General features: G+C 29.9%; 2 protein-coding genes across 2 annotated transcripts in view; both read left to right on the top strand.

The window, feature by feature from the left end:
* LOC136829584 (ctenidin-3-like) overlaps window positions 1–14,565 on the top strand; it is a 55,174-nt gene that overhangs the window by 34,941 nt on the left and 5,668 nt on the right. The gene's annotated exons all lie outside the window — the stretch shown is intronic.
* On the top strand, window positions 7,820–8,712 carry LOC136838378 (heterogeneous nuclear ribonucleoprotein A3 homolog 1-like). The gene is made up of 2 exons (XM_067103283.1): window positions 7,820–7,843; window positions 8,368–8,712. Exons 1-2 carry the CDS (start codon window positions 7,832–7,834, stop codon window positions 8,710–8,712), a joined length of 357 nt encoding a protein of 118 aa, XP_066959384.1. The 5' UTR covers window positions 7,820–7,831.

Genomic DNA, 14,565 nt, shown 5'->3' with positions numbered 1-14,565 from the left:
GAGTGTTTATGTCAGTAATCGAAAAAATAATTTTTAAATTACCAATTATCTAAAAAAATTCTTTGCATTTCAAAATACATAAATACATTCTTATATGATATACACACACACATATATATATATATATATATATATATATATATATATATATATATATATATATATATATATATATATATATATATATATATATATATATATATATATATATATATATATATATATATATATATATATATAAATATATATATATATATATATATATATATATATATATATATATATATATATATATATTGTCCTATAATACTAATTGATAGTTTTTTCGCATAAGTCATGAAATGTGAAAAACAGTTAGAATAAATGCCATTTTGGCACTTGTTTTATATTCACGATGACGTGGTTCTTTTCCTCAAGATCTGGAGTGCCTTCTGAAGGACATTTGGCCTTCAGTCAGTATATAAATGGATCCCTGAGTTCCTGTCAGCACAGTCTGCTCTCAATCAGTACACGATGATGTCCAAGGTAAGAGAGAGAGAGAGAGAGAGAGAGAGAGAGAGAGAAAACTCTATTAGCTTAATTTGAAAACATTTTGTAATTGTTCTTTTGACTCAGTACAATTTAATGTTTAATCATTTAACCACGTTGTAAAACTCAATCCTTTAAACATTAACGCATTTCTAATTTTTGTCCGTATCTTTAACTTTTTAAAAGTATATCTAGATTCTAAAACATAGAATACATAACGATCTGTAATAGAAAATCTTTTGTGGTTAATTTTTTTTTTCTTTATTTCTATCACTTCTTCTTTCCTAAAGTCCTAAATGCATTTTTTTAAAAAAAATCCTAAAGAGAAAAAACATGGACAAGATATATTTAAAACTATTCAAATCTTTCTTTAATTTATGAGCAATGGTGTCAAGATTATTCGACAAAATACTTTTAAAATTGATTTGAAAACATTTTTCCAAAATCATCATATGACTAATTGTTTATATCTTACTACTAAACAGGCATTTTACACAATTTTTTTTTTTTTGCAGACGATTATTGCCACCTTAGCCGTGGTCCTTTTCGGGATAGTAGCAGCTGGTCCTGTTGCTGAACCCGAACCCAAAGCTGATCCTGGATTCATTAGAGGATTTGGTGGAGGATTTGGAGGACTTGGAGGATTTGGAGGTGGATTTGGAGGCCATGGATTCGGATATGGAGCCTACCGAGGAAAGAGGAGCCCAGTAGCTGAACCCGAACCCGAACCTGAAGCTGATCCTGGATTCATTCATCGTGGATTTGGTGGAGGATTTGGAGGATTTGGTGGAGGATTTGGAGGCCATGGATTCGGATATGGAGCCTACCGAGGAAAGAGGAGCCCAGTAGCTGAACCCAAGGCTGAACCTGGATTTATTAGCCGTGGATTTGGTGGAGGATTTGGAGGATTTGGTGGAGGATTTGGAGGATTTGGTGGATATGGTGGCCGATATTATGGTTAAGACAAAATTGTGAAGATCCGACAAACTTTTTTATGAATCTAAATAAATAAAAAATTGTTCAAATATATATCACTTTTTTACCCATACTAAACAAATGTATTCTGGTATTAATAAGAAAATGTTTGACACTTTTAATGATACCAATAATGAAGCATTACTCAAGTTTCGCATTTAAAAGTAAATACAAAATTATAAAATTACATCATCTTCTGAAAGCCAAACATCGAAATTATTATACTTTTCTAGATTATATTAAATTTATTTAATTTATTTGCTTTTTAAATATTAGTGTATTACATTAATTTTACTACATTCTTTATGAAGTTTCCATTCATTTCATTTCTTATTCTATCATTATTTATTTTATAACATGTATTTGTTACATCATTTTTATTTATTTTATTGATCTATTGAATTATTGGAGAAAAGAGCAGTGTCAGAAGTGAGATTAAAAACTAAATTGATTTTTCATTTTCTTAGGCCGAATGAATATGACATCATTATGGAAAAACTGCCTTTTCTTACCTCTTTCATAAAGTCACGCTAAAAACCACACAAACGGAAAAATATTTGAAAAAAGTAATAACACAACCTCAGCATGGGACTACTGCTTTGTTAGTGCTTACTTCCTTATCTTTTGTCTACTTTTTCACTTCATTATGGGAAAAGAGAAAATAAAATGGTGCTAGAAAAAGTTAAATCCATTCTTCAAAATTTTTAATATAGATTCTTGTGAGTGAAGAATCGTATGCTTCAATAGTAACATCTAAAGCCGCATCCTTTTTCTGAAGACCTAATTAAATTAAACACAAACGAAATTAATGGTATTAAGAACAATAAGAAAAATAATGCAATTAAAAAATCACAATTTAGGAACATTTTGACTTAAAATCCGAAAAACTCCTCACAATTCTCTCAAAATTTTACTGTTTTGGATAATCAACAAGGCTGATGGCAACTTTCCTCGACTCAAAATTATTCATCTTTTAGAGTTAGTCCAAGTCTCTTTGCTAACAGTAATCCATGAATCTCTCTGAAACAAGAGTTGTTGCACAAGAGCTTAAGAGATTCATTTAACCGTTTCTTCATTCTCTCTCCTCTAATCTCTCTCTCTCTCTCTCTCTCTCTCTCTCTCTCTCTCTCTTCTCTCTCTCTCTCTGTAAGGGTCCAATTATTGAAAAAAAGCCATTCTTTGTGAATTGATTGAACAAAATAAAATTTTTTATCTAAATTAATTAGTCAGTATCTTGATAACTATTAACCAAAATATAAATTAATAAAGAATTATAAATCTTTTCTTATTTATCTATTCTTCCATTATGAATAAAATTCATCTTATGAATAGACAGATAAAGAGAAGAATGATGTTAAATGGAAAGAAAAGGAAGAAGAGATGTAAATCAAAAGATTGAACAGAATGAAATACCTGGGAGACAATAGAAGAGAGAGGGATTTTCAGAGATGAAGGACACGATCAGAAAAGAGAGAGAAAGAGAAATCCGGCTGTCATTCTTAATTTTCCTGGGCAGCTCCTGGTAATGGACAACTAGTATTATAATCTAAATAACCATATATACCTATATAAATATATATAAATATATTCTATATATATAAATATATATATATATATACATATATACACAAATATTATTTATATATATACAGTAACATAAATATGTCATCATATTTAATTATATATACACGAAAAATTCATTATTTATACACTGTGCTCATATAATGTGTATTTACCTAAGAAATATATAATGGAAAAGAACAGGGAATGCACAACAACCTGGTGAAACAAATTCTGAATGACATTGAATCTCATCTGGTTCTCTCTCTCAAAGAAAACATTTCTCTCTCAACGCATCAAGATGAGGAATCAGATATGTCTCTACTCTATCTCTCATTTTTGCAATAAATCCTCTAACTGTCTCACATTATTCTTCCTTTCTTGTTAAGAATTTGCTTTCAGTAGAATGCCAACTTTTTATTCAAGCCCTTCTCACCTTCACTCATACTGGCCTGATTTGAACTAAATGTCACTGTGTCAACTATGGTCTCAGTAACCTTGAAAACTAAAGATCAGACACTATGGTTTTCAAAATTATTTTTCATATTTCCCCTTCCCAATACCCCACCCCCTTGATTCAGTAGATGATAATCCCCAAAGAATTCTTTTCCAGATAGTAAGTTATATGTATAAAAAGGTATGATAAAACCAAAAGTTTATTTAAATCACTAAGACTACAGGCAGAATAGATCCTGTTGATTTTTTTAGGACTCATGCAGTTTTGTGCTACTTAATGTCATACCTGCCCCCAGTGATTCTTTTCAGGATGTAAGTCATGTGTAAAAATAAAAAATGTCCAAGTCTAGATATTTGCTGAAATGCATTTCAAATAATTATAAAGATAGAACAATAATAATAATAATAAATAATAATAATAATATATATATAATATATAATATATAATATATATATATATAATATAATAATAATAATATATAATATAATATATATATATATATACGTTATAACATATATATATATATATATATATATATATATTTATATAACCATATATATATATATATATATATATATATTTATATATGTTTATATATATATATATATATATATATATATATATATATATATATATATATATATTATATATATATATATATATATATATATATATATATATATATATATATACATAAATATATATGTTGTGTGTGTTACTAACTTGATCAGTTTTTTCGAGATAAATGAAATGTGAAAAAAGCGGGTATCAATGCCATTTTGGCACTTGTTTTTTATACACGATGACGTGGTTCTTTTCCCAAGATCTTGAGTGCCTTCTGAAGGACATCTAGCCTTCAGTCAGTATATAATCCTGGATCCATGAGTCCGTCTTGACACAGTCGGCTCTCAATCATTGCACGATGATGTCCACGGTAAGAGAGAGAGAGAGAGAGAGAGAGAGAGAGAGAGAGAGAGAGAGAGAGAGAGAGAGAGAGAGAGAGAAGGGAGTTGGCTGGAAAAATTTGAACTAGCTTGATTTGAAAACATTTTGTAATTGTCTGCCACTACAGCCATAATGTTTAATCATTTGAGACGACGTTGCAAAACTGCTTAAATAGTAACACATATTAAAATTATTTTAAATCATATGAGTGTCTTTTTAAAACCATATATTAGTATTTCTTTGTATATAATACTAACGATCTGTAATAAATATCTTTCTGGTTAATTTTTTTTGCTATTTTTTTTTTTATTCTTCTTCCTTACTAAGTCCTAAAAGTATTTCCCTTTTAAAACAGAAATCTAAAGAAAAAACATGTACAAGATATATTTAAAACTATTCAGATCTTTCTTTAATTTCTGAGTAATGGTGTCAAGATTATTCAACAAGAAATACTTTTAAAATTGATTTGAAAACCTTTTTCTATAAAATCATAAGACTAATTGTTTATATCTTACTAAAAACCATTTTACACAATTTTTCAGACGATTATTGCCACCTTAGCCGTGGTCCTTTTCGGGGTAGTAGCAGCTGGTCCTGTTGCTGAACCCGAACCCAAAGCTGATCCTGGATTCATTAGAGGATTTGGTGGAGGATTTTTAGGAGGACTTGGAGGATTTGGTGGAGGATTTGGAGGCCATGGATTCGGATATGGAGCCTACCGAGGAAAGAGGAGCCCAGTAGCTGAACCCGAACCCAAAGCTGATCCTGGATTCATTATCGTGGATTTGGCGGAGGATTTGGAGGACTTGGTGGAGGATTTGGTGGATTTGGAGGCCATGGATTCGGATATGGAGCCTACCGAGGAAAGAGGAGCCCAGTAGCTGAACCCGAAGCTGAGCCTGGATTTATTGGCCGTGGATTTGGTGGAGGATTTGGAGGATTTGGTGGAGGATTTGGAGGATTTGGTGGATATGGTGGCCGATATTATGGCTAAGACAACATTGTGAAGATCTGACAAACGTTATTATGAATCTAAATAAATAAAAATTTTCAAATATATATCACTTTATTACCCATACTAAACAAATGGATTCTGGTATTAATAAGAAAATGTTTGACACTTTTAATGAAACCAATAATGAAGCATTACTCAAATTTGCATTTAAAAGTAAATGAAAAAATACAAATGACATCATCTTCTGAAAGCTAACATTGAAATTATTATACATTTTTTGCTAGATTATATTAAATTTTATTTAATTTATTTGCTTTTTTTATATTAGTGTATTACATTTGATTATTACTTTATTCTTTATGAAATTTTCCATTCATTTCATTTCTTATTCTATCATTTTATTTTATAACATGTATTTGTTACATCATTTGTATTTATTTCATTGATCTATTGAATTATTGGAGAAAAGAGCAGTGCTAGAAGTGAGTTTAAAACTAATTGATTTTTCGTCTTTTTCTTATGCTAAATGAATATGACGTCATTATGGAAAACCTGCCTTTTCAGAATACCTCTTTTCATAAAGTCACGCTCAAAACCACACAAAAGGAAAATGTGTGAAAAAGTAATAACAGCACCTCAGCTATAAATATAAGGTAACAATTTTTGTCACTGCTTGCTTAAACTCTGCTTCTTCTTCTTCTTCTTTTTTGAAAGGTGAAATTCACTATCCAAAAAATTTGGAATACGGATTCTTGTGAGCGAAGAATCGTTTTACTTCAATAGTAACATCTAAAGCCGCAGCCTTTTTCTCAAGACCTAAATTAAAAGACAATCGAAATCAGTGGCTAAATTAAGAACAATAAGAGAAATAATTCAATAAAAAAAAATCATTTAGACACTTTGGTTAAAAAATCTATTTTTCACAATTCTCTGAAATTTTGACTTTTCATAGAGCAAGGCACATGACAACTTTCCTCGTCTCAAAATTATTCATCTTCCAGTTAGTCCAAATAAATAACAGTAATTCATGAATCTTGCTGAAACACTTGCTGCACAAGAGCTTAAGAGACATTCATTTAACCGTTTTCAATCTCTCTCTCTCTCTCTATCTCTCTCTCTCTCTCTCTCTCTCTCTCTCTCTGGTGTGGTGTGTTGATTACTTTATCAATTTACGTGGAAACGTCAGAGGGATTGAATGAATAAAATTCGTGAGCTACTGATAAATGAAGATATGAATTCATCACAAAATGAAGCTAAAATAATTAGTTCTACTTTACATCAGTATCTTTTATTCTACTCTAAATAAAAGTTAAAAAGAAATTAATTTAAGCTTTTCTGTTCTTTTTGTATCTTCTATTCAAAAATTCGGGAAACATATTTTTTTCAGTACTTTTTGCCGTTTAACAAGACATTATTTAAACGACAAAATTCATTCTTTGTAAAAATTGTTTACCTGATGACCATAATGGAAACATTTTCATTTTTAAAAAAACCACATTCATTAATTTGTGATTTAAGATTTATTGGATCCAGCAGAGTTTTGCTTTATTTTCTTATCAATTTTGTGACCATCATTGCTATCAGAGTTAACGAAGTGGACGTTTTGTCTATAATATTGTCATTGTTAATATTACTTTAGCAATATAGTGCAATGAACTCAATAATGAGGTCACTTTGTCCGTCTCTTAAGCCACTGTGAACAAGGCAGTAAGATAACATAAACAGAAAATGGATAGTTGAAAATTATTTTCCATTTTTCAATTCCTATTTTCTTATATACGATATTTACTGAAAAAATCAAAATAAACTATGCCATGCTTGTAATTGACTTTTTCTAATATCTATAGGTGTAAAAAGCTACAGTAAAAGATAAGTGTTTATGTCAGTAATCGGAAAAAAACTTTTTATTGACTTGTATTACTATTAATTATCTCAAAAAAATTCGGTCAATAAATCAATACAAACAGACATATATAATAATATATATATATATATATAATATATATATATATATATATATATATATATATATATATATATATATATATAAATATATATATTGTATATATATGTATATATATATATATATATATATATATATATATATATATATATATATATATATATATATATATATATATATATATATGTATATATATATATATATATATATGTATATATATATATATATGTATATATATATATACTGTATATATACTAATCAGCAAAACTCATGAAAAGTGAAAAAAGTTAGAATAAATGCCATACTGGCACTTGGTTTTCATTCAAGATGACGTGGTTCTTTTCCTCAAGATCTGGAGTGCCGTCTGAAGGACATTTGGCCTCCTTCAGTCAGTATATAAGGGATCCATGAGTTCCTGTCAGCACAGTCGGCTCTCAAGCACTGCACGATGATGTCCAAGGTAAGAGAGACAGAGAGAGAGAGAGAGAGAGAAGAGAGAGAGAGAGAGAGAGAGAGAATAGTCTAATAGCTTAATTTGAAATATTTTTCTAATTGATTTTGAGCACAATTTAAATGTTTAATCATTTATGACGATCTCTCAACTGACCTTTAAATATTAACACATTTCTATAATTTTTGTGCATAATGAGTAACTTTTTAAAATATATCTAGATCTCTGAGCATAGAATACATAACTGTAGTTAGAAAATCTTTTCTGGTTTAATTCTTTGCTTTTTTTATTTGTTCACACTTCATTTCTAAAGTCCTAAATGCATTTTTTTAAAATGAAAATCTAAAGAGAAAAACATGTACAAGATATATTTAAAACTATCCAGATCCTTTTATTTCTGAGCAATGGTGTCAAGAGTGCTGAATAAAACGTTTTTAAAATGTCTTAAAAACTTTTTAAAAACATCATATGACTAATTTTTAAAACCTTACTAAACAGGCATTTTTCACTTCTTTTTTTTTTTTTTTTGGCAGATGATTATTGCCACCTTAGCCGTGGTCCTTTTCGGGGTAGTAGCAGCTGGTCCTGTTGCTGAACCCGAACCCAAAGCTGATCCTGGATTCATTAGAGGATTTGGTGGAGGACTTGGAGGTTTTGGTGGAGGATTGGGAGGATTTGGTGGAGGATTTGGAGGCCATGGATTCGGATATGGAGCCTACCGAGGAAAGAGGAGCCCAGTAGCTGAACCTGAACCTGAACCTGAAGCTGAGCCTGGATTTATTCATCGTGGATTTGGTGGAGGATTTGGAGGATTTGGTGGAGGATTTGGTGGCCATGGATTGGATATGGAGCCTACTGAGGAAAGAGGAGCCCAGTAGCTGAACCCGAAGCTGAGCCTGGATTTATTAGCCGTGGATTTGGTGGAGGATTTGGAGGATTTGGTGGAGGATTTGGAGGATTTGGTGGGATATGGTGGCCGATATTATGGTTAAGACAACATTGTGAAGATCTGACAAACTTTTTATGAATCTAAATAAATAAAAATTTTCATAATATATATCACTTTATTACCCATACTAAACAAATGTATTCTGGTATTAATAAGAAAATGTTTGACACTTTTAATGAAATAGAATAATGAAGCATTACTCAAGTTTTGCATCTAAAAGTAAATGAAAAATTATAAATTACATCATCTTCTGAAAGCATAACATCGAAATTATTATTCATTTCTATAAATTATATTAAATTTTATTTAATTTATTTGTTTTTTTTTTAAATATTAGTTTGTATTGCAAAGAGTATACTACATTTGATTTTCATAAATTTTCCATTCATTTGATTTCTTATTCTATCACATTTAAAAATTATAACATGTATTTGTTACATCATTTTTATTTATTTTATTGATCTATTGAATTATTGGAGAAAAGAAACTGTGCTAAAAAGTTTGAGTTTAAAAATTCTAAAATTTTTACACATAGATTTTCGATTGAAGAATCTTATGCTAAAATGAATATGACGTCATTATGGAAAACCTGCCTTTTCGGTACCTACTCATAAAGTCACGCTAAAAACCACAAAACGGAAAAAAGTATTGAGCCTTTGAAAAAGTAATAAGAAAACCTCAGCTTGGATAAATGGCTGCTTTTTGTTACTGCTCATTCCTTAGATGAAATTTTGTCTATCTTTTTCTCTCTCTCATCTTTAAAGCTCTTGAATGGTTAAATTCACTTTGTGTACTGAAAAAAATTTGATCATTCTTACAAATTCTTTTAAATACGGATTCTTGTGAGCGAAGAATCTTATGCTTCAATAGTAACATCTAAAGCCGCATTTTTTTTTTTTTTATCTTTTCTTACTCAAGATGAAACTAAATTTAAAACCAATTCGAAATCAGTGGTATTAAGAATTAATTTAGAATTTTTTATAATTCAATAAAAAAATCATTTAGACAAATTAGGTTAAAATCCGGAAAACTGGTCCCTTTGACAATTCTCTGAAATAATTTGACTTTTCATAGAGCAAGGCACATGGGGAAAAGCTCGACTCAAAATTATTGAGACATCTTTCAGTTAGTCCAATATAAATAACAATCGATAATTCATGAATCTTGCAGAAAATCATACTTGCTGCACAAGAGCTTAAACACCTGAGACATTCATTTACAGTGCAGTGGATGGACTTCTCTTGGAAACTCTTCCATCTCCTGGGGCTACTCTCTACTGCTAGTCTGGACTCTCTCTGCAGTAAGAAAACCAATCTTTAACACAAGGTGGAGACCTTGTCTTAAAGTCTTTCAAGAGGAGCTGATTACTTTCTATCAATTTACTTGGAAACGTCAGAGGGTGAAGAATGAATAAGAGAGCATGGGAAGAAGGTTGTCATGAAATGAAGATAACTTTTCATCACAAAATAAAGGAAAAAGATTAGTTCTACTTTTGCATCAGTATCTTTTATTAACTACCAGCAAGTAAAAGTTAAGCTAAGAAAATTGATTAAACAGAAGGAATCTGTTCTTTTTGTATCTTCTATTCAAGAATTGAGGGACCATTTTTTCTATCAGGAAGTTTTATGAAAGTTTAATCAAAACCACATACTGTTTACGACAAAATACAAATTCTTTGTAAAAATTGTTTACCTGATGACCATAATGGAAAAAATTTTCCTGATTTTGAAAGAAAACATTCATTAATTTCTGATTTATTATTTATTGGTTTTGCAGACCAGACGTGACTTGATTGACAAAATTCTTCATCATTTTGTGACCATCATTACTGATATCATAAGTTATGATAAAGAAAGAGAAAAAAATTGTCTATATCATATCGTCATTGTTAGTGGATATTAATTTAGTTATATAGTGCAATGAACTCAATATGGGGCTCCAGGACTCATGCAGTGCAAAAATCTTTTTCTAGAGCGCACATAATGAGAAAAATGATGGACTAAGGAGGCAGGATGCAACCCAGAACTTTGACATAAAAAGAGAAACATGGATGTGATTGAAAATTATTTTCCAAAAATTCAAAAATCCTATTTAATAATAATAATATAATATTAATAATGAAAAAAATAAAATAAACTATGCCAATAATAATAATTGACTTTTTTCCCAAATATCATATAATGTAAAAAATACAGTAAAATATAATATAATTATAAAAACAGTAATCGGATAACAAATTCTTTATTGCTTTCAAAGTTAAGAACAAAGTATTAATTATCTAAAAATTTTAGGTCAATAAATCAATATGCAAACAGATATTTATATATATATATATATATATATATATATATATATATATATATATATATATATATATATATATATATATATATATATATATATATATATATATATATATATGTATATATATATATATATATATATATATATATATATATATGTATATATATATACTATATATATATATATGTATTATGTATATGTATATACTAATATATACTGTACTACTATCTTGATCAGTTTTCTTCGAGATAAATAAAATGTGAATAAAGAATAAATGCCATTTGGCACTTGGTTTTCATACACGATGACGTGGTTCTTTTCCTCAAGATCTGGAGTGCCTTCTGAAGGACATCTGGCCTCCTCAGTCAGTATATAAGGGGATCCATGAGTTCGTCTGTCAGCACAGTCGGCTCTCAATCACTGCACCATGATGTCCAAGGTAAGTAGAGAGAGAGAGAGAGAGAGAGAGAGAGAGAGAGAGAGAGAGAAGAGAGAGAGAGGAGAGGAGAGAGAGAGGCTAAAGCTTAATTTGAAAACTATTAGCTTTAATTTGAAATTTTTCTAGTCTGCCACAATTTAAATGTTTAATCATTTATGACGATGCTCTCTGTTTAAATATTAACACATTTCTATAATTATTGTTACCATATGAGTAACTTTTTAAAAGCATATCTAGATCTCTGAGTATATAATACATAAGATCTGTAAGAAAATCTTTCTGATTTAATTCTTTTTTGCTTTTTTATTTGTTCACACTTCATTTCTATAGTCCTAAATGCATTTTTTAAAATGAAAATCTAAAGAGAAAAACATGGACAAGATATATTTAAAACTATTCAGATCTTTCTTAATTTCTGAGTAATGGTGTCAAGAGTATTCAACAAAAATACTTTTAAAATGATTTAAAAACTTTTTCTAAAAAATCATAAGACTAATTTTTATATCCTTACTAAACAGGCATTTTAAACACTTTTTTTTTTTTTTTTGCAGACGATTATTGCCACCTTAGCCGTGGTCCTTTTCGGGGTAGTAGCAGCTGGTCCTGTTGCTGAACCCGAACCCAAAGCTGATCCTGGATTCATTAGAGGATTTGGTGGAGGAGGAGGTTTGGTGGAGGATTTGGAGGATTTGGTGGAGGATTTGGAGGCCATGGATTCGGATATGGAGCCTACCGAGGAAAGAGGAGCCCAGTAGCTGAACCTGAACCCGAACCTGAAGCTGAGCCTGGATTTATTCATCGTGGATTTGGTGGAGGATTTGGAGGATTTGGTGGAGGATTTGGTGGCCACGGATTCGGATATGGAGCCTACCGAGGAAAGAGGAGCCCAGTAGCTGAACCCGAAGCTGAGCCTGGATTTATTCATCGTGGATTTGGTGGAGGATTTGGTGGAGGATTTGGTGGAGGATTTGGAGGATTTGGTGGATATGGTGGCCGATATTATGGTTAAGACAACATTGTGAAGATCCGGCAAACTTTTTTATGAATTTAAATAAATAAAAATTTTCTAAATATATATCACTTTTTACCCATACTAAACAAATGTATTTTGGATATTAATAAGAAAATGTTTGAAACTTTTAAAGATATGAATAATGAAGCATTACACAAGTTCTGCATCTAAAATTAAATACAAAATTATAAATTACATCATCTTCTGAAAGCAACATCGAAGTTCCATGTTTTTAAATTATTTCTTTATTCTATAAATTTCACCATAATTTATTTTATTTTATAATTCATTTTATTTCTTATTTTATCATTTTTTTCATATCCTTATTGATTACACGTTTTTATATATATTTTTGGTCTTTGAATTATTCATAGTTCAAACTCTATTTAAAAACTAAATTGATTTTTCATTGCTCTTAGGCCGAATGTCAATAACGTCATTATTAAAAACTGCCTTTTGGTATTTATTTCATTGAAGAGACACTGAATCACTCAACGGAAAAAAGATTTATAAAAAAATAGATAAGAGAACCTCTTTTAGTACTCACTTCCTTATCTTTGATTTTTATGGGAAAAGAGCGCAAAATAAACTGGTGCTAGACTTGTTTGAGAAAGTTAAAATAATTCCAGAATTTTTTATGATTCATCTTATGAAGAATCTTAAGCTAACAGCTACATCTGAAGCCGTTGTTATTTTCTGACTATCTAAAAATAAAACTAAAGCTAAATTAAAAATAAACAAATTAATGGTATTATGAAAAAATGTTTGCTCGAACTAATTAAAATCAGGTAAACTCACAATTCAGGAACATTTTGACTTTGTCCCGAAGTACATGAGCCTTTGGTTAGTGTCTAAGTGAAAAATAGAATTCCACGAATCTCTTTTCAACAAGTTTGGATAATCATCTGTTGCTACAGATTCAGCTTCAGATGGCTTTCGTTTTACTGTCGTGAGATTAGCTCAAGATGAAATTGGCTACTAAACTTTCTCTCTCTCTCTCTCTGAAAATTCAATTAATGAAACTCCTGAGCAAAGATGAAAATTGATCAGAAAACAAAAATTAGATCAACTAAATTCATTTGAATCAGCATCTTCATACTCAATCTTAATTGAAACATAATATAATAATGAATTAGCATTTTTTTTTCTTATTTATCTTTTTTCCTTCGTTTTTTTACCAGATTTTTCTTCATCATTAACTGCATTTGTAAGATACTGCAAATGAAAAAAACCATTCTTTGTTATTAAGACTACTATAAAAAAATGTTTTTATCTATTTATTTATTAATTTTTTAAATTTTCCAATAACTAATCTTTTCTTTCTGTATTTCAAAATTACCTTATGTTATTTTTTCAAATTAGGTTAAAACCATATTCTTTGAAGCTTCAGTTTCAAGCCAGTGGTCCCTGTGGGAACATGAATAGGGTTCATCTTATGAATAATAACAATAAAAAGAAAAATGCGCCTTGGTCAACATATAAAAAGGCAAAGTAACAAAGAAATATAAAGTAAGACATGAATAGCATCAAACACATAGATGAGACAGAATACAAATGTAATAGAAGGAGAGGATATAAATCACCAAGAGATGAAGGACACGATCAGGAAAGAATATATGCAGAGACTAAAGACGATACTCAATTCAAAATTCAATCCCGGAAACATAACGAAAGCCATAAACATCTGGGCAATACCAGTAATTAGATACAGTGCAGTAGTGGAGTGGACGAAGGCTGAACTCTGCAGCATAGACCAGAAAACTAGAAAACACATGACAATACACAAAGCACTACATCCAAGAGCAAATACAGATATACATACACGAAAGGAAGGTGGGAAAGGGCTACTAAGCAGAGGGACTGCGTCAACATCGAACAAACATTACAATATCTGAAAACCAGTGAAGACTGTGGCTAAATGCATGAAGATGGACTCATAAAAGTCAACGAAGACCCAGAAATATGCAAAACGGGAGAATGGAAAACAGAACAAATGGCACAACAAACCAATTTTCACAGTACATGAG

Source organism: Macrobrachium rosenbergii, chromosome 4 (genome assembly GCF_040412425.1).
Source record: "Macrobrachium rosenbergii isolate ZJJX-2024 chromosome 4, ASM4041242v1, whole genome shotgun sequence".
Lineage (NCBI taxonomy): Eukaryota > Metazoa > Arthropoda > Malacostraca > Decapoda > Palaemonidae > Macrobrachium > Macrobrachium rosenbergii.
This window is presented reverse-complemented; position numbering and strand designations above follow the sequence as displayed.